The 22,633-nt window shown below is 38.1% G+C and overlaps 1 protein-coding gene across 1 annotated transcript; it reads right to left on the minus strand.

Annotated features, from left to right (window-relative positions):
• Positions 1-248: 248 nt before the first annotated feature.
• On the minus strand, positions 249-16,418 carry LOC105048121 (tubby-like F-box protein 1). Its single transcript, XM_010927325.4, has 4 exons — positions 16,007-16,418; positions 15,571-15,658; positions 13,363-13,492; positions 249-1,016 (listed from the first exon to the last, which is right to left on the minus strand). The coding sequence occupies exons 1-4, from the start codon at positions 16,337-16,339 to the stop codon at positions 446-448; spliced, it is 1,122 nt and encodes a 373-aa protein (XP_010925627.1). The 5' UTR covers positions 16,340-16,418; the 3' UTR covers positions 249-445.
• Between the last annotated feature and the right edge of the window lie 6,215 nt (positions 16,419-22,633).

Consider the following 22,633-nt stretch of genomic DNA (forward strand, 5'->3'; position numbering starts at 1 on the left):
TGTCTCCAAACCGTAACATTGTAACATTTGAAGAATGGTGTGACCCCAACGCTTCGCTGCATCTCAAATTTTTGTATCTTGAGACATGTTTCTTGCATAAACAACCAAAAATTTTTCCACTCTAAAAAAAAAAAAAACCCTAAACACTTTTTTTCTCTCATTTTGTTTGTTGCGGTAGTGTTACGGAATGGTAGGCAAACAAGGGAACAAAATCAGTCCACTGCTACTTTGAGGCACTCATACACCACTGAAAACAGAATTATGCTTTCAACCATATCACGAGGAATCTAAAATCGTCCTGCAAATAAACATCTATATAGCTACAATACCACCTTCTCAACAGAATTTAGGGGTTTCACTGCAAGGAATGTTAAAGTAAATGATCCCTGGAACATCATGGTCCCTGCCATTCAGCATTGCACGGTAGAATAAACCTGCAATGCTCCTATTCACAGGCAAATTTCATGCCAAAGCTAGTGAGGCAGATGGCAAATGCCTGGAAAGCTGAAAGTGGCTGCCGGTAATCCATGGTGAACATGTCATCTCCGACTTTCCCAAATTGAAGCAACACGGTCTCCTCATCTCCCACTTCTCCAGGTGGGCTGGGATCTGCAGCTGCCACCAGTTGAAAGTTCTTCACTGAGGCAACTGTAACACGCCCATGGAAGTTCAGGCACCAGCACTGCAAGTGCTCATGCCACCGTGGGGCTTTATTCTTTAGAACCACTGAACCAGCCTGCCTTTGTTCCTTCAACATCTCCTCAGGATCAGGTTCATCCTCCATATTTTCTGGTGCTGAAGGGCACTGGAGTGTGCACATCATTCTTCTTGGTCCTCTTGATTTGAGAAGGTTGAACTTGTAAGATACTTGACCAATTTCAAAGTTACCAGCTGGAACTTGTGGGCTGATTTGCTTGCTGGTGAAACGGCGGCTTGCTCGGCTGCTAGATACCTTTGCACCATTGAATGGTGGCCGACTGTCATAGATGGTAAACTTGGTGCCCAAAAAGTCAGATCTGCAACAAATAGAGTTCTGTTTAAATCAAGAAAGGTGCTTTTTCTAGGCATGCATTTTACACTAGGTAATGTTCGGTGCACACCTTGATCTTAAAAGACAATGAACATGTTCTTTACTAATGACCATGGTGGTGCATACCACAGGTGCCATGCTGTGGATACTTTTGAAAAGCCATGCTGTGGTCAATAATTTATGAGCATCGAGCAAAGACAAGGAGGAATTCCTCGTAGGAAAATAAAGTTACAACAGAAGCCCAATAAAGACAAATATTTTATAAGAGGTATTAATGAAGGTTTTGGAGTCTTCATGTTTTTTGTCCGATGAAAAATGTACTCTTGCAAATATTCAACACATGGAGATATTCAATATAGTCCCTCCAGATGGTGTCTAAGAACTGTTAATACATGATGGGATGATTCAGCTGACTCCCGATTCCAATTTTCAATCAGCCTGATAAACACGAACTGTCGACTATCAATCGATTGGCCGACTTACAGTCGGCTATCTTCAACCATCTTTGACAAACTTCAATTATGACGACTCGACTGATTTCATATCGATGACCATCGACATATCAGAGTTACCGATCGATGGTTATTCGGACTTCCTCAATTGTCGACATACAGTCGACATCTTCAGACTACCGATATATAGTCGGCAAATCATAAATCGCCAATGCAAAAAGTGGATAATGGTCAAAACATGATCAGTGATGGGGTATAACCATCCATCCCACGATCACATAATGTCGAGTTAAACGGGACCCACATGTCTAATCGTTACAAACTTTTACCAACTACTCGTCTATAAAAAAAGGTAAATGAACAGCATTTGGTAAGGACTCTTGAGAACTGAAACTCTGCTTCTCTAAATATTTATCTGCTGTTCATCACTCTCCATTGACTTAGCATCGGAGGATCTTCGCGGACACAATTCCGATCAATGTGGACTTCATTTTGCATGTGCTCTTCGTTGGTGACAGGCGCAACAAGAGATTGGCCGCAACAGATGGGCACGCTAGGTAGGAGGGTCATACGAGCAATCATTGCGAAAATCAGAACTCAAAATAATTCTACAGGATCCGTGAGGCAATTTTCCCGCCGGAAAGATCTCCCTCCACCTCAATTGACAAAGCTCAGTTCTTCGCATCTTATAATCACTACGGACGCACAAATTGCTGCTCTAATACAGCAAATGAAGGTGTTGATGGAGGCGGTGCATAGCCTCCGACAACAACAGACACAGCAACAGCAATAACCACTAGCGAAGGAGCCGGTGGCTCATTCAGTGCCGTCCAGGCACAACCGCCGTTCTCTACAGCACTCACCCTCTTCATCTCCAGAACGACGACCGTCTTGACGTTCTCATCGAATCGAGCAACCATATTTTCGACATCCTCATCATGCTGCTCATCCTTCGCGGTGATCTCTTTCTCCTTCTCATGTACATAGCATCAAGAAGGAAAAAAGACCGCGTGCACCTTCTCCCTCTCCATCCTCAAATTCTTCAGGGGATTCTACCTCCGAATTTTCTCAGCAACGGCGGCTCAATGACTACAAGCGTAAATTTAAGGAGATCGATCGCCAACTCGTCCGACTCTAGGTGGAAGGTTGGAAGTCTTTCAACGACCTCAACTTTCACAATGCCCAACCTCTCTTTCAACGTATTTTGGACGAACTGATCCCGTCTCGGTTCAAGATACCGCAAATAGAGCCATATGACAGCTCCACCGACCTAATTGATTATTTGGAGAGTTATAAGGCTCTCATAATGATCTAGGAGGCGATCGACGCCCTCCTATGCATTGGCATCCCGGCAACCATTCGGAAAGCTGCTCGAGCCTGATATTTTGAGCTTCAATCGGAGAGCATAATCTCTTTCGAGTAGCTCGAGCATTTGTTCATCGCTCATTTTAGTACTAACCGAAAGGTACCACGAACATTGGACAGTCTTTTTTCCATCAAACAAGGTGAGACAGAGACATTGAGAGATTTTGTGGCTCATTTTAACACGATCACACTTGAAATCAGGAACCTCAACAAAGATATGACAATCTCGGCCATAAAGAGAGGTCTGAGGGGATCCAGATTCACCTACTCTCTGGATAAGACTCTCCCTCGAATCTATGCTGAACTCTTGGAGCGTGCATACAAATATATTCGTGCGGATGAAGACACTTCTCACCAACATCAAACAGAAGGAAAAGGTCCGAAAAAGAAACAAAAGAAAAGTAGAGCTCCGACCGAGCCAAGTTGGTCAATGATCAATAAGGGAGCTTCACCCCATCGATGAAGTCCAAGGCCGAACAACTATGACAGCAGGTGTGACTCTTATATTCCTCTTTCTGCTTTTTCATACGTAATTCTTAATAGAGATCGAAGGAGAGGAGTATCTTCGACATCCCTCGCCAATGAAAGTGCCATCGAGGAGTCGCAACAAAAAGTATTATCAGTTTCATCGTGATCACGATCACGATACCAAACAATGTATTCAACTCAGGGACGAAATAGAGATCCTGATCCGATGTGGCTATCTTAGAAAATTTTGATGATATCGTCCGACTCAACCTCCCACCGACCAACAGCCCCAACCACAAGCTGAGAAAACGATCAATAATCGGCCAACGGTGGGAGTGATAAACATGATCTCTGGGCGACCGAAGGATTGGGGGGCAACTTTCGAAAAAGAGTCGGTAAAGAAATGACAATGTGATAATGTAATCTCTTTTTCGGAAGATGATGTTCGGAGAATACAAACTCTCCATGATGATACTGTCATCGTCTTGGCGACAATAGCAAACTATGATGTAAAAAAAAAAATTAGTCAATAATGGAAGCTCTACTGATGTTCTCTTTTACTTGATTTTCTTCCAAATGCGACTACCGACTGATCGACTCAGAGTCTCAATGTCATTAGTCAGTTTTACCAGAGATACAGTTATCATGGGAGAAAAAATTACTCTTCCACTAACCGCAAAAATAGATCCATAACATAGTACCATTCTCCTGATATTTACAGTCGTCCGAGTTCTCTCAGCTTATAATGCCATACTCGGACGATCGAGACTCAATACCTTAAGAGAGATAGTATCAACATATCATTTATTGATCCGATTTTCAATAAAAAATGGAGTCGGAGAAATGCATGGAGATCAACTTGCTCGACGATGCTTCATGATCTCTACAAAGAATAATCAATCTGAAGACTCTTTGTCCGTCGATAAATTGGACCAAAGAGAATAAAAAAAGAGGTGAACCAGTCGAGCAATTGATTTCTATCCCGTTAAGAGAGAATAATCCTGAGAAGATGGTCCAAATTGGATCGCAATTATTTGATCCGGAGCGACAACAACTAGTGAATCTACTAAGAGCAAATGCCAACGTTTTTGCTTGGTCGGCAATGATATGCCAGAAATTCCTCCAGAAATAATAATTCACTGACTAAACATTGATCTTAAAGTTAGGCAGGTGAGACAGAAGAAAAAATCTTTTGCTCCTAAAAGACAGAAAGTTATCGATGAAAAAGTCGACAAGCTCCTCACGGCTGGCTTCATCAAAGAAGCTAATTATCCCGATTGGCTCGCCAATGTAGTAATGGTGAGATAAATCAATGAAAAATGAAGAATCTGCATCGACTACACAAATTTAAATGAAGCTTGTCCGAAGGATAATTTCTCCTAACTAAAGATTGACCAACTAGTTGATGTGACTTCCGGACATCATCTTTTGAGCTTTATGGATGCCTTCGCGAGCTACAATCAGATTCAGATGACACCCGAAGATGAGAAACACACTACCTTCGTAACCGACAAAGGCATCTACTGTTATAAGATAATGCCATTCGGTTTAAAGAATGCCGAAACTACTTATCAATGGCTAGTCAACAAATTGTTCAAACCATAAATTGCACGTAACATGAAAGTCTATGTTGACGATATACTGATGAAAAGCTCTCAAACTTTTGATCATATTCGAAATTTGAAAGAAGCCTTCGACACACTTCGACGACATCAGATGAAATTAAATCTGACTAAGTACGCATTTGGGATAACCGTCGAAAAATTTCTCAAATTTATCATGTCACAATAAGAAATTGAAGCTAATCTCGAAAAAATAAAAGCAATCATCAATATAAAGCATCCAAGCTCCAAGAAAGAGATACAACAACTCAATAGAAGGATCGCCGCACTCAGTCGATTCATTTCAAAATCGATAAAAGATATCTACTATTCTTCAAGATCTTATGACAAGCAAAAGACTTTTCATGGTCAGATGAGTGCCGACAATCCTTCGAGGATCTAAAAAAATATTTGACGTCTCCACCATTACTTACAAAATCGAAGATTGAAGAAACTTTGTATCTTTATCTAGCGACTTCAACAGAGGCAGTTAGTTCGGTACTCATCCAGAAGGATGAAAATCGAATTCAACGACCGATTTATTACACCACCAAGGTGCTTCATAATGCTGAAATAAGATATTCAAAAACGAAAAAGATGATATACGCTCTGATCATATCATCACAATGACTTCGTCTGTACTTTCAGACACATCCAATAATTATCTTGACAGATCAGCCATTGAAGGTAATTCTGTACCGATCAGATACTTCAGATCGAATGGCGAAATGGACAATAAAACTCAGCGAATTTGATATTCAATATCGCCCACGACCGTCAATGAAGGTACAAATTTTTACCGACTTTGTCGTCAAGTGCACCGTATCCGACGATAATCCTAAGGATGAACTCGACAACAAATCGAAGCAAATTGAAATTCCTGAGACCGACTTAACATCAATGTAGGTGCTACATATTGATGAAACATCCAACACACAAAGCAGTGGAGCCGGTCTCATCCTCACCAACTCCAAAGGAATCATAACCAAATATACCCTTCAATTTAATTTTAAAACCTCAAATAACCAAGCCGAATATGAAGTCCTTTTAGCCGGCTTAAAGATTGCCAAAGAACTTCACATTGACAACTTGAAGGTCTTTACCGACTCATAATTGATTACTGGACAAGTTAAGGATGAGTTTGAAATCTGAAACCCCATTATGATGAAGTACCTTCAGAAAGTGAAAGATCTTACATTAACTCTAAAATATTTCAAGATCTCTCACGTTCCAAGGGTAGAGAATGCTCGAGCTGATGCACTTTTCTGACTCGCAACCACTTCATTCAGCTCGCTTAGTCGGACGTTCATCGAATGTCTTGAACAACCGAAAATTGATAAAGTCGAAGAAGTGCTACAAATCAATGACGAGCCGAGCTGGATAGATCCGATTATCCAGTATTTAACTGATGGAGCTCTACCTGTAGATCCTTCAAAAATCAAACGGCTACGATGGATAGCCTCAATATATTTTAATGAATGGATAACTATATAAAAGATTATTCTCTCTTCCCTTATCGAAGTATTTAAGATCAACGGATGCCGACTATGCATTCCGAAAAGTTCATGAAGGAATTTGTGAAAATCACTTGAGAGGCAAATCATTGGTTTATAAAGTCTCAGAACAAAGATATTATTGGCCCACCATGAAGAAAGATGCAGTTGAACTTGTTCGAAGATATGAACCATATCAGAAATATACTAACATACAACATCACCAGCCAGCCAGCTAACATCGATCATTGTACCATAGCCCTTCGCACAATGGAGAATTGACATACTTGGACCCTTTCCTCCGATATCTGATCAGAAAAAATTTATAGTAGTTGCCATTGATTACTTCGAACCTTTGACATAAATCACTGAAAGTAAGATAAAAAACTTCATTCAGAAATCAATCATATGTATATTCGATCTACCAAATACCATCATTACCGATAATGATCGATAATTCGACAATCAGAATTTCAAAGAGTTTTGTACGAAATTTTATATTACGCACAAACTCATCTCAGTCGGTCATCCACAATCCTCAATCGGTCATCCACGGTCCAACGATGAAGTAGAGGTAACAAACCGAACAATTCTATATGATCTCAAAACCAGACTGAATGAAGCTAAAAGTCTTTGGATGGAAGAATTATATCCGATCTTATGAGCATATCGAACAACTCGTATACCGACAGAAAGAATCGACATCTAACTTGACTTGTGGAACTGAAGCGATAATTCCACTTGAGATTGGATTGCCATCAGTAAGAGTTAAATAATATAATGAGCCAAGCAATTTTGAATATCGAAGAGTCGACCTAGACTTATTTCCGAAAGTCCGACAGCAAGCTTAAGTTCGGATGGCAATATATCGACAGAGAATAGCCCAATATTACAATGCAAAAGTCAAGCCAAAAGTCTTTCGTTCAGGAGATCTGGTCCTAAGAAAAGTAGAAGTTTCAAAACATCTGGACCAAAAAAAAATTATCTCCAAATTGGGACGGATCTTACAAGATAACCGAGACACTTCGTCTGGATGCATATCGGCTAGAAACTCTCGATGGAATGACTATTCTTCAGATTTGGAATGTCGATAATTTGAAAATTTACTATCAATAAAAATATTCACATGTACGATATATTCGGAATGAAACATTGGGATTTAGAATCTTGAAATCTTCAATCATCTACAAGTTATCTACAAAATGACATCAGACTGATAAATAATCGATCAATTTTTACCGATTGTATCTAGATTTTCTGCTGTAAAAACTAACTTAAGTCGAACGACAATATCGACAAACAATCGATCAGCTTATACTGACTATATCTCAATTTTTCATTGTAAAAACCGACTTAAATCGAATGACTACTCATGCCGATTTAACTTTAGCTAAGCAGAATATTATGCCGACTTGACTTCGATCGAGTAGGAAATATACCGACTTGATTACGATCAGTCGAAGGATATTCGGCTTGTCACCGTATATCAAATACTAAGTCTACAAGCTAAGCCGGTTGACACCCAATTAGCAGACAAACTCTACTATGATTATTGGCCGACATTCAATTCATCAATGAATAATCGGTAATCCGACCGTTATTCAACAACATTGACAATACAAGTTTAAAAAAGGATTCCATACCTAAAATTTTTTTTTCATTCATTGAAGAAAAGATTACAAAATTAGATCCAAGATTCGATTATTGGACTCTTGTTCGATTACAAAAAAAAAAGAAGATAAAGATATAACACCGATCACCAGTCAGCTTCTTCTTCACCTTGCTCCGGTACAACTTCGATAGTTGGAGCAGATTCTGGTGCAATCGATGCATTTCTTTCATTCGATGCGGTGGTCTCCTCAGTAGCCTGTTCTCCTAATCTAGGAGAGACGATGCTGTTCAAATCTAAATTCGGATATAATTTTTCGACTGCATCTCTGCCATCTTCGTATCCGACACAGTAGGAAGCGAATCCATCCTCGAAAATTTCATCTTTATATTCTTGTGATTCTTTGAAATTCTCGATGGCCAAATTCAAAGCACCTTTCGTCCATTCAGCTTCTTCCTTGGCAGAGGCTGACTTTACATCGACAAGTGCCAACCTCTCCTTGGTGGTCCGATGCCTTTCGTACTCCGCCTCGAGTTCTTCTATACATCTGTCCCTTTCTCTCCAGAGCTGATTGATTGAATGCTTCTTGCTCTTGATCCGAAACTCCAGGGACGTGATATTCTGTTGAGCCAACCCTAATTCGACTCTGGAGGACTGCAGTTCGACCGTCATGCAAAAGATCTCTTCCTGAAGCACCTTCTTCCGTTCAGCTACCGCTTGAAGTTGTTTGACGGCAGCAGCTTTCTTGATGTTGGTGACCGCGACCTTATCCATCCACACTCGATGAAGCTCGATGAATTTTCGATATCCGCTCTCCAGAGCATATATATTGTGTGCCAGCTAAAAAGAAAGGATAAGTCAAGTTAGATCAAAAAAAAAGAAAAAAAGAGAAGAAAGGAAGTATCATCAACTTATCCCAAAAATCGTCGGATAGAAAGAAGAAAACATCTCGGACACAGTCCGATCTTTTCTGTTCTCCCTGTCAGTCGGGAGAAGAGCAGCCTCGATGAGTCGTTTGGCCAATGACAGATTGGCCAAGGCCGACTCACCGACGGAGATCCAAATATCAAAAAGGGTGGGGAGACCCGCCGACGATCCATTGTCGGTCGAAGTAACCGGCACCTTTCTCCGCTCTCCAGTCGGTGGTCGTTCGCTCGAAACCGCCATGCAGTCGGTGCTTGACTGCGTCTAAGATCGCGTCACTTGAGGAATGGCCTGCGCGGCAGCAGATAGCTCTGGTTAGGCCGTGATTGTAGATTCGGCCAAAACCCTCGTCGATGGAGCCACTGATGGTTCTGGTGCGGCATCTTCATCCCTCACCGTCTCAACTCTAGTCGACGACATTTCAGTAGAAGGAAGCATTGTCGGAGCTGACAATGCTATAACCGGCTCAGTGCTGGGAGCTATCACCAACAGATGTCGGACTCTCTCGTCGGTACCAACCCAGAATCAGCCCGACTCTTCTTCGTCGTTCGGGATGATCCTGCGTCGATCGCTACTCTCTTTCTAGCAGCATGTAGATGAATGTCGACAGTTGAAACTTATGCTGTCGACCGCATAGCTGCAATCAAAAGACAGAAGTTTAGTACAGAGTTCAGAAGCAAATGAAAAACAAAACGATCGATTATGCTATACTTAAAGAAGTTATCGAACTAAGTCTGGCATCATAAAGAGCTTGCTCTGTCATCGGCTCTCGCTGCGCTGGGACTTTCATATCTTTAAGTCGAAAAAAATCTTTCCGATCGATGATGTTGACCCGACTATGCTCATTAGGGCCGATTCTCGGATCGTCCCAGGATGAAGGAAAGCCCCAAAGAGATGAAGAAGAAACCAAAAAAATTGATTCTTCCATCTATGAATGAATGATGAAAGATCGAAAATGAAGGACAGACCCTTCCTCGAGTTGAAAAACCACCAACCCTTGACTTTTGAGTGAGGACGAAGGACAAAAAAAAGCTCGAAAAAGAGAAGGACGAGGGTTGGTCGGGATGAGATGATACAACAAAGTAAAACTGATAATCAGCCGAATGAAGTTCGGAGCTAGCTGAACAGAGCAAATATGGTAATAATCGAGAAGATTTCGGACGAACTCCGAAATTAAAAATTGAAGACCGACCCGAAGGTCCTCTACATAGATGCGATCTGATCCGAAAGAGAAGAGTTCACCCAACCATCCGGACTATGAGCAAAGAGCTAAAATTACTCCAGGATACGGTACTGTTCCCGGAGCCGATCGACATTGGGTCCGGACAAGGAAGAAACCTCCGTCTCCAGATCTGAAGGAGAATCGTCGGTCAGATTCTCCAATCGACTATCTCAAAAAGATGAAGCCTTCGCCTTCTTACCCCTACTTGCCATTGAAAATGATAGGACCTAGAAGAAAAGAGAAAAAAAAAACTAGGGGGAAGGAACAAGAACTTGACTTGAAACTAAGAAATGATGTGAAGAATAGAGAACTTCGAAAGCTCTCAGCACCCGAGACGAAACCCTCTGCAACAGGAAAGAATGACAAATGCAAAAGCAAAAGATCCAAATGAAAATGACGTTATATATAGGAACATTTAATGGTTCGGATGAGGTTGTTCAAATCAAAGCCTCTCCAGATTCCGACACATGGCTACATCACAACCGACCGTTGATCGGACGGTTCGACGTACCTACCTTCAAATCACGCCACCTCACTACTATCCGCGTGAACAATGCAGAGCCAATGATATCTGAACATATAGCCGAAATCAACTAGTTAGAATCAAATCGTCCGGATTCACTGGACGCTAGACTATCTTCTCGAAGCGACACTCCAATGATGAACTCACGGTTATTGAAACGACAAAACGGTCGAAGATCCTTCGTTTTTCGAAGAAATCATTAATTTCTGTAGTCGAATCGGAGCTCGAGACAACACATGACAACTTCCTTCGTCCAATATGTCAAACCACGTGCCAATCCACATATCAGACTATCTTGAACTTGAGAGTGGGGGATAACTGTTGGGACAATTCAGCCGACTCTCCGATTTCGACTTTCAATCGGCCTGATAAGTACGAACTGGCGACTATCAATTGGTTGGCTGACTTACAGTCGGCTATCCTCAATCATCCTTGGCAAACTCCAACTATGACGACTCGACTGATTTCAGACCGATGACCATCGGCATATCAGAGTTGCCGACCGATGGTCATTCAGATTTCTTCAATTGTCGACATACAGACTTCTTCAGACTACCAACATATAATCGGTAAATCAGAAACCGTCAGCGCAAAAAGTGCATAATGATCAGAACATGATCAGTGGCGAGGTATAACCACCCATCCCACGATCACATAATGCCGAGATAAGTGAAACCCACGTGTCTAACCATTACAAATGGTTATCAACTACTCGTTTATAAAAGGAGATAAATGAACAGCATTTGGTAAGGACTCCTAGGAGCTGACACTCTGCCTCTCTAAATATTTATATGCTGTTCACCACTCCCTACTGACTTAAGCATCGAAGGATCTCCGCCGGACACAATTTCGATCAGTGTGGACTTCGTTTTGCAAGTACTCTTCGCCAGTGACAGATGCAACAGGAGATTGACCGTAACAATACATAACTAACAAGACTTTCCTAACTATTGGAGGTCAATTCAGTATATATTTCTTTGCCATTCATATCCATAAAAGATTACTCATCAGCAAAACTTATCAAATCTTTTGTTATAATTTCAATGCAAGTACTGCAAAATGTAGACATATCTAAAACCTTTTCAGTTTTTGGCATTTACCCAGAGGAGGGGGCATAAATATGCCTTGGTACTGCTACCTAGAATCACGAGGAACCATTGATCTAAATGTAGACAAAAACAGTTACCAGCTGATATAATAATTGTCATTTTTTTGAAAAAAATGAATATAATAAGCATGTTGTAGCCAAGGGCTCATGGCTTGACATATGAGGTATTGTCCGCTCTAACCCATAGGCTTTACAGTTTTGCCCTTCAAAAGGTACCTCATATGAGATGGATGGTCCCTTCCTATATAAGCCAGAGTCTCTCTTGACTCATAACTAATGTGGGACTAATGATACTTTCCCTCCTATATCACAATATAGCCTCCCAATCAAGGAAAAGTCTATATCGACGGAGAGTGCCCTTCTTAATTTTATCATAGTCTGTGTATGGACGGAAGGTGTCCTCTTCATTTTTACCACAGTCCCCCAATCAAAGAGGAGTCTGTGTATAGATGGGAGATGCTCTCCTTATTTTTACCACAACCCCCTAATCAAAGAGAAATCTGTGTACGGACAGAAGGAGAGCCATAGTCATAGGGTTGATCCTCTATTTAGCGTGTCACTATTGCAGTCCAGAGCTCATGACTCAGCACGTGAGGTATTCGCTGTGGCCCATGGTCTCATAGTTTTGCCCTTCAAAAGGTACCTCACGTGGGATGGATGGTCCGTTCCAATATAAGCCAGAGTCTTTCTTGACTCACAACCAATATGGGACTAATGATGCCCTCCCTCCTGCACCACCACACATATTATCAGTTCTAAAAATCCACTTGGCTATCTCCGTTCCCAATGATCAGCATGGTTTGACAACTTAAATGAGTTTTTTGTGGTTGTTAATTTCCTATATCCTAAACTTAATTCAAGTTTACTTAAATGAGTTAATTTCACAATTAAGTGCAAAATATATAGTCAAAATGATCCAGAAAATGCAATAGAAATATTAGAGAATACAAAATAATGTTAAAAAACATTAAATGATAATGATGCAAAAAAGGAAAAAAAACATAATATAGGTAAACTGTTATTAAAAGATCATCATCCTACTTAAAAAATTGGCCAACGCTTTTGAGTTAGACTCCAAGCATTCTGGTCAAATTGTCAACTGGGACGCAAGCATTCCAACCATCTGATCAAGTAAGATTCCGATTGACTTGTTCCAGTCAAATTATCAAGAAACCTCTCTTTTGTTGCTGCTTCGTAACACAAAAGGTATTACTAGAGGTAGGCTCGTAAACTACGTGCTTAAAAGCATTAGAAAGAGTGATCCGACATCCATGTATAAAATGCAGATGTCACAACACAAACACATTACGTATCACATGTATGTATGCTAGCAGATATGTATATACATACACATAGTATCATGTGACTGATATCCAAATTCATCTTGATGACAAAATTTAAAATTAAATGATATTAATGGATCCCGATTTACAATAATAGCAAGCATATGTTTCAGTTTAAGCTCCCTTCAACAAAACTAGAAGAGAATTATAACAAGATATGCTCTATGGGATATCAAATACTCCAAATGCATAAGGGCAGTGCAACTTAATAATCATAGGCTCACCTCAACTTTCCCACATATGCATTACTTCCTTGGGACAGGTCATCAGCATCAAGAGAGATGATGTACTCTACATGTGCACCATGCCTAAACCTTCGAGCTGCTAAAAGAAACTTTCCTTTATCCATAAATCCTGCAAGAATCAATGCTGTCAGTCATCTTCAAAGAATTCCTCAAGGATATACAAAACAACTAGGCAAGTTTGTAGATTGGAGAGTCCCAACATATATACACAATGGAGATCATTAAATACAAGAAAGCATACCTTATCAAGAATAAACATCATACTAGACACAACAGAGGAAAAACCAAAATTGGAACTAAATATACTTGATTAGATCAAACCACAACATCCATAAAGTAGGTGTTCAACATAAGATAATATTCCCATAAACGAACCACAGCATTATTTACTGAATGCCTAAATTAAAAATTTAGCTTATCAAGTACCATATAAAATTTTTATCTAATAAAATGGATGCCCCATGAAAAGAATGTAAAAGGATTAAAAGGTGGCCCACCAATTAAATCACTAAATCACTAGATGCAAATATTTGAGGATGCTCGATCTTGTCACATTCTGTGAATTCCTTGAAGCAGGCGAGCATATTATTGTAAATTTGTAATAAATTAATGTTAAGAATTATTTTTTATTATCTAGAAATAACTCCAAAGTAAGGATTTCTTAAATGCAAACATGATTATGTATTTCACTAATGATAAATGCATACGTAAACTTTCTACAATTTGTTTTTTGTTTTTGTTTAAAGATTTATTAAGCAGTCAACATTACTTAAATGATCCCATGCTGGAACCCCTGAAGTTGTTGGCCATGAAAATTCTTAACTTTAGCCCAGGCCCTAGATTGACCAGAGTTTTGAAACTATTTCTGAAACCTTAATTAATTCTAGTCTTTCCAGAGGCCAAGCAAGATGTGGAATCAGTAATTTTATACAGAATAGTTGGGCCAACATTATATACCATGAGTATTCTATGTGAGGTAGCTGATTGAGCATATCTTTATCAAACATGTATAATAAGTACTAACAATAGCAAGCTCTAGTTCAAAGAAATTTCTATATATTACAGAGCAATATTTGGGTCAGTAGAATGTTATAAAATACGACTCAAAAAACTGTTGTCCTCAGAAATCAAAGCTTTTCTTCAGAAGGCTTCTAAAGTGAAAAGGATAAAGGAAGTGCTTTGCCCTTTATAATTTTATCCTTTTTCCTTAGTGCCTTAGAAATATACAGTCCACAATCTTAAACTGCATATAGCTTGTAATAAGGATGAACCTAGATCTCCGACAATCAGACCCACAATAGTAAGCAGGTTATCACTTCAGAAGCCATGTATGGGGTATTGCATCCTAGACCTGCATAAGCCCAAGTAGAACTGGCTTCTTTAAAAAAATAAATAAAAAGCAACACAAGAACTATGTGAAACAACTTGGATTATCCCCTTGAATACCAAGCTAATAAAGATAAAAAACTATTTGAGGAAAAAACTCTGTATGGGTTGTTCAGAAAGAACACAAGGCTGAGCAACATGTTTACATATTTTCTTACTTGCTGAACATGGTTAAAGGCTTTTACATCTTAGATATCCAAACAGTCATCACTGCCATGACCGGAAATCAAAATGGTAAGTACTATTTTGGTGTATCATGAAGACTCATGGTTCTGATGCAACCATAGGAATTCTTCTTATAGCACTGTCAAAAGGATTAACATAACTTGGAGGTTTTTACTCCAGTCATCATATACACCAACCTCCACACAATTAATTGTCACTCTTGAATATAAGTTTCACCTGTGAACAATTCTCATAGCTACTCAGGTTCAAGCAAGTAGCAACATCAATCAGCAAAAATGATAGCAATCTCTACACGATATTACTCGAACCATTCGCCAATAACTTGTCAAGCAATTTAGTAGTCCAATATGACCGATTCAGAACTTCCATTGGAGCATTGAAACTGATAGCTGTCATCATCACAATTTAGAACCATGATATTGAATGTTCAACTAACTCCATAAGTATGTAGCCAGGTCAAAGTCAAGTTCAAACAAATAAAGTCAAAGCTTTAGCAATGGAGAATTGCGAACCACTCACTGGCAAGCAAGTAGCAGTCAAATTAGGCCAATCTACTATTAACATCTATCGCACAAGATGAAGAAAAAATGAAAGATTCAGTTGACAATTACTTACTCTGGGTCAAGCTGAGGTAGAGATAGAACGTGGAGTTCCTCTTGTTCCTTTTGATAAAACATTGGATCGGAAGGTTTCTTGGCCCCGGCTGCATCCAAAAAGCCATTTACAAAAAATAAAAAAATCCATGTTTAAAATTCCCATATTATGTACATCAGCGGAGGAAAAAAGAAACCTAAAAAAAATCAAGAAAACTAACAATATGAAATAAACCAACCACGAACAAATAATTTCTTATAAAAAAATAGAGTGACAAGACATGCTCGGCGTATGGTAAGTGAATCCCCAGAAACAATTCAAAAATATCTCACGGATAACCAAATTTATTGGGCACCGAATCAGATCCATCCCCAAATTCTTTCCAGAAAGGTTTAAAGGGAGGGAGGAGAAGATAAGAGACAACGCAATAGCAATACAAATCAAGCAAAATGCCGACCTGCTTGAGAGACGAAGGAAATGTGATCTTGCCGGTATCCCGGGGGCTTCCGATGACGCCGGTGGTGATCTCCCTCCACCGACGGCAGACGCAGGCGCAGGACACCACGCTCTTCCGCAGCGGCCACTGGTCCTCACTATTCTCCACCCTCCTCACGATCTCCCCCAACAACTCCGGCAGAATCCTCGACCACCGGTCCTCTGCCGCCGGTTCCTCCTCCCCCACCTCCGGCGCCGGCCCCATCGCCTCTCCGAAGGACTCCACCGACGGAGAGACCAGGCGGCAAGACAAGAAACTCTTGGAGAATAGATACGCCCTTCGCCGCGCCGACATCCTCTCTCTCTTCTCTCGGCCGCTCAAAGGAAGCGCAGACGGACATGGAAGTCTTCAGTGGTCTTGGCCCCGGGTTCCACTGCCTAATATTGAGTAGTTTTTAAGAAGAAATGATACTTTTACTCGAATTTTTAGATGTTCAGTTCTTTTTTGCATACAGCGGCCTGGAAGGCTACCCGCTGGGTAGTGGACGAGGAAGGAAACGGAGTGAAGATATCAACGGCATCTGCCCTCGGGTTAATCTCGAATAAATATTAATTGTCCCGTCTCTCCCTTTTGACTGTTATCGTTGAATGGAATGGCGTCTTGCCGGTGATGAAGCCGTTAATTGTTACGCGGCCTTTTTTTTTTTTTTTTTAATCTGGTTTGGAGAGAAGCGTTGTTAATATGGTCGGGGCACCGTACCGTAAGGTTACCTTACTCACTTGGCCGTTCTGCTGTTGCCGAGCAGGTGTGCAGTTTGTGGTGGGGAACATGACGGGCCGCCCAATATTGGAAGGATGGCAGAGAATGTGCCACGTGTGAAATCCACCATTCATTTTTTTCTCGTGGCATTACTAACATTTTAGTACATCGGCTTTAGACCATCAGATAAAATATCACTGGATTATTTAATAATTTAAAATTTAAAATTTCATTATTTTTTTTGTTTTAAGTGGCAATTGATCATTTGCACTATTGTCCACAGTTTTTTTTTTTTTACCCCTAAAAAATTAGGATGGAAAACAAAACTTTATTAAAATTGATTGTGATGGAATCTAACATTAAATCGATTGTATCAATATATAATAACTCAAGTAAACTAGCCTAATCCCAATAATATTTTTTTGGGCCAAACATAAAATTTAGAAGTTTTATTTTATTATCTAAAATAAATAAAAAAATAACAACAATGAGAGCTTGCTCAATTTGATAGGACTAATGCTATATGTGATAGGTAGTAACTAACTGAAAATTTTTTTTCTTATCCTAAAAAAAAATATGTGAAGTTTTGAACTATCTGCTCATTTGTTATTCTCTAGCAAGTTGTTATCTTTATCGTGAAGGAAATTTTATCTGTTGAAAAAAAGTTTTTAATTATAAATTTTTATTTATTTTTTTATTTTTTATTTTTTTTAAAATAATAATATAAAAAAATTATTTTTGTTTTTTTTTTTTCACCTGTCAGCAACCAGAGTGGAAATGTCCCAAAGAAGGCCACCCTGGGAAGCGTCCAAAAGTTTCTACAGAGGCATTCTTTCTGCCATTTGTCGACTGCCATTACAGTGACGACGATATCAAAATCATCATATATTGACGCAAAGAACTAAAGATACATATAATTAAATATATTTTTAAAAAATAAAAATATAAAAAATATTATTTAATAAAATAGAGCTTTCATATAAGATGAATATAAATACAGTTAAAAAAATATTTCAAAAAAATAAAAATAAAATAAAGACAACATCATATAGTCTTTGGTATGGATGACGTAACTAACTACTCAGTCTGACTAATTATTTTATGATAAATATATCTAATATTCATAAAAATATGATCTTCTAAAAATCTCCGGATATCATGAATATGGATGGATGCTTGAAAGATAAGTTGAATTGTCTCTGCATCAAACCCATCATGATGATAGGGCCTTCCTTAATAAGTAATCAATCAGTTCTCAAAAATTACCTTGCAGGTATGATATCCTTGGAGGACGTCCACAGCTCTATCCCATGTAGCATTTTTTTCAATGGACAGACAATGACACACGGATATATATTGTCTTAACAGGCATTCTTTGACTAAAAGACTGGTGGCACGACCTTCTTTTCAATAAATAAAAAAAAAAACTCTAATAAAATAAATATTGATTTGACCACTATTTTGTCCAAAAATTATTTTTAAAATTTAACTTATACTTAGTCAATAGTGACAGTTTTCCTCCCATAAGCAAATACTTTACTCTTACTACAGCACAACGATATCCACGCATCAAGAATAAATGTTTAATGCCCAAATTGCAGTCAAGAATAGAAATAGATAGCTAAGATACACGATAGGTTTTCTTTTCTTTTTTTTCTATTCCTCTTCTTTTGATACAAGAAGGTAACTTTTTTCCTCCGCTCAATTTCCACGTGGCAAGGGGAAATAAACGGGGTGTCTTTATGTCCAACGGTAAGGTACAAACTTGGATAGAAATTAGCATAATCCGATTTGGATCGGTTTCATGTTTGAATTTAAATTAAATTAATTTTAAATAATTTAATATTTTTAAAAATTAAATCAAGTTAATAAAAAATTAAAATTAAATTAAACCAACGTGATTTAAATGATCTGATTTGATTTAATTTATTAATTTATATTATTATTATTATTTTTATGATTCATGAAGATTTATTTTTTTTTCACGTGAAGATATCATTGAGAATTTATCAAATAAAATGATTTAAATTGACATAAGATATTGTCATTCAATAAATTAAAATTTTTAAACGAACATCATCGTTGAGAATTAAGATAAAGATCTCCAATACATTACAAAAAAAAAATAATTCAATAAGTAAGTCATTTAAGATTTAAGATTAATCAATACAAAATCAAATTGATAAACAACATCATAAATTCAGATTATTTTTTAATACATTAATACTCTAACATAAATAATATCCTAATCAAAATGACGTCATTTTATTAAAACCGGTGCGGTTCGATTTGAAAATAATTTTATTTATCAATAAATTTAAATCAATTCAAATTTATTTTTTATATGTCAAAAACTAACAAAATCAAATCAAATAAAATTTTAAATCAATCCAAATTTGTGGTTTAGTTTGATTTTACTGATTTGATTGGTTTAGGTTCGATTTTTGCTCACTCTAAAACTTTAAGCCAAACTGATTTTATTTTCAAAATAAATCATATAATCAATATTTACATTGTCTTTATTTTTCAAATATGTACTTATATATATATACACACACATATGCAAAAGAAAAAAAAAATTTTTTTTTTGATAGATAAAGAGAAAGGACTCTTGCCACCCCAGGAGTTTATCATAATTTATATACTTTTTTCAGGAGGCCGAGGGCCTAAATATACTTAAATTCTTTTTGGAATACACCTTTGGACTATGTGAGAGAGACGGTGGTCGTGATCCGTGATAGCATCCATCCATAGTTTCGTGGTTCCAAAGGAAAGACACGAACAACTCATCGACACAGCCCGTAATGAAGCTGTCACTCGCTGTTGTTGTGCCCCCACCAAGCTTTTAGGACGCGAGTAAATAGCTAACCACAATAATGAAAGCGGCGTTGCAGCTCAAGTAGTCCGTGCCCTCGTGGGTGCGTGGGGTTCATGATATTAAAGTCATGATGTGGTTTCCTTGTGCTTTGGTAGCGTGGGGAGCCACTCAACAAGGCCGGCACGCCATTGCTTGGAGATTCTCAAGACCATCTGTCCTCTAACAGATCATACACCACATACACCATGTGGCGATGCACCACATTATCCACTTCGGCTCGTTCTTATCAACTCCATCCATCATATCCGCACCTCAATGGTTAATCTACAAAAACAGGCCAAAATAAGTGGGCATGATGCACAACCATATTGGTGCATACAGTGCAGAATATAATTTCTTCCAATAAAGACATCGGCATGCGAGATTTGGTTGGGCCACACCATCTTTCCAACCTTTTAATTGAATTCTGAGTGGAGGGTCATATTTGATATAGAGGGCCCACTCTTTGATTCTTTGATTAGCCAAATCAAATCCTTTTCTTATTTATAGATGACATCTTCTGAGATTTCATTGTCAAGTAGGTAGGTTAGGTTGGCATTAAGTGAGGTTCCAAGTTAATTTGGTAGAATCTGCATGGATCTATGTGAGTATCTGAAATTCTGAATCTAGACTGAGAGGGAAAGTGAGATATCTGATATCTGATATCTATATTGGTTTAATATCTAGTGAGTGAGAGCATAAAAAGCGGTCTTGTTTCTTGTACATTAAATTGTAATACCTGAGGTTTAGATTTTTGTTAGACAAGCGCCATCTTTGGTTTTGTGATACTATTAAATCCATTTTGTATACATAGTTGCAAGATTTTATATATCATGTTATTATTTGTGACATGTTTCTCAAGTTCTTATGAAAACTACACAGGTGAAACATGACTTTTATAAATTGAAGTTCTCAACATATGATATATGGTTAAAACTTCTTCATAATAGAACGAGAGAGAGAGAGGGAGAAGGTGAAGGGGCAAAATAAAGTAGCAAGGAAAGTGGCGGAGGAAAGGGAAAAATAGTGAAATGGCTTGAGGACAAAATAGAGGACAGTGCACAGCCGGAGTAGTGGGTGGACCAAATGAGGAGGAAAAGGAATTGGAAATTAAGAGGAAGGAGTGGATGGAGGAGGAAAAAACAACAGAGGAGAGAATATGGAAGGGGAGATGAGATGGGAGATGGGTCTCTCCGGAGAAAGGAGTGTGACAGATATTTTTCTTCTTCAAGTCTGATCTAATTGATAATATAAACAATTAGCTTTGATAAAAGTATGGATGCTATGTATCTCAATAACATCCGATTTAAAAAACTTTGTCATACATAAAACTTAGAATGGTATGTTACCTACTTAAATAAATAAGTTCTGTCTTTATTAAATTCAATAAAATCTTGTTTTTTTTAGAATCTAATAGTCAAAAAGTCCACATCGAGCATTGAAGAATGACATGGTAAACAATCAACAGATGCAATTCCTGCTATTGTCAACTTTAATAAAAGCAGTAGATGAACCAGCTGCTTGATCTCTACGCCATTCATTTGAGACTAGACCTAGATATAAAATACAGATTCTTAAGATCATTTGTGTTTGGTTTGAGAGTGGTCCTTCCACTATAGTGGATAGATTAATAGAAACATGCAAGCACTGGCCATATGTTCTTGTATTAACAACTTCGCTAACCTCCTTCAAGTGCTCTCATTTCCACAATGAAAGTAATCAAACTTCTATATTGCAGCCCATATGGCTATGGATTTTGAGAGACAGTAAATTTGGTCTCTGTTGTTGCTCCAGCTATTGCAAATTAGGGTTTGGCTGATCGTGTATGTAAGTGAGTATAATTTGAGGCTATTCCTCCTTTGCTTACTAGGAAAAAATAAAAACAAAAAGCAGCAAGGTGCAACCAAGCTTAAGACATTATTTAGAATTGGCACGATCATAATGCTGGCCGCAAATCCTTCATAATTAACCTGTGTAACAGTTCCTGATTTGTAGGTAGCCCAACCGATTCCAATTTAATGCACCCTTAATTAGTAGTTCTCATTGCCTACATTTTTTCTGTACGATATAATTGACTCTAAACTAGCTATAACTTGCGCGATGAGCAAGATATAGTACTTTGCTTTTTTTTTTTCAACTATAATTAAAATGTAATATAGAATATAATAATAATAAAAATAGAACAAAATATAATAGATATAAGAATCCAATTATTTTTTTAAAATAAAAATTTATATTAATGATATCATTAATATAGATACCTATATGATGAATGAAAAAGCTCAATACAAATTGAACTTTTATTTTAATTATATAAAATAAATAACAAATGCATCTTTTAATTATGGCATACTACATTGGTAGATATAGCTTGCAAAGATCCTTCTACTTAAGGTTATAAAAAAAATCCAATATGTGCAAGACCTTATGTGTAAAGCTTATAACTTTTAGTTAGATTTCCGTCTCCTAGGAGATCAGTTCAGAACATGCATCTATGCAAAGGAAATTCATGCATGGGTAACCACGGAAGCATAATTTTACGCATCCATGGCTCACAACTAAATTTTCATTCAATCCACCAATCCCCCACGTGAATCCCATTTCCCATCGCCGGTGCCGGTTTGTCACTCGCCGATTCAAGCAAGGGCGAGGCTCCCCACCTTGCCTTCGGGGATGATTAAAAAGTGGATTAATTATCTAAAATTTTTTATATTTTTTTAAAATTTTTTAATTTGAGCATAATTTTTTATTTTTTTCAATCATATATGTGTACTATCCAATTTGTTATAATTTTGGCCTGCCGTCAATCGGTATTGAAATTTGTCGTTAAGATGCATACATGGAAATGAGATGTTTAATTTAATAAAAATAATTGAAATATTCGACTTTTATATTTTTGTCTCTCTCCGACATCATGAATTTTCGAATCTATGACGGCTCTTCGATGATCCTCTTTTTCATTCTACTGATCTCCATCATCAGTGTTCGCTCTGCATTGCCGAAATACTCAATCTCCTGTCTCACATTGCCAT

This window comes from Elaeis guineensis, chromosome 7, assembly GCF_000442705.2.
Source record: "Elaeis guineensis isolate ETL-2024a chromosome 7, EG11, whole genome shotgun sequence".
In the NCBI taxonomy this organism is placed as follows: Eukaryota; Viridiplantae; Streptophyta; class Magnoliopsida; order Arecales; family Arecaceae; genus Elaeis; species Elaeis guineensis.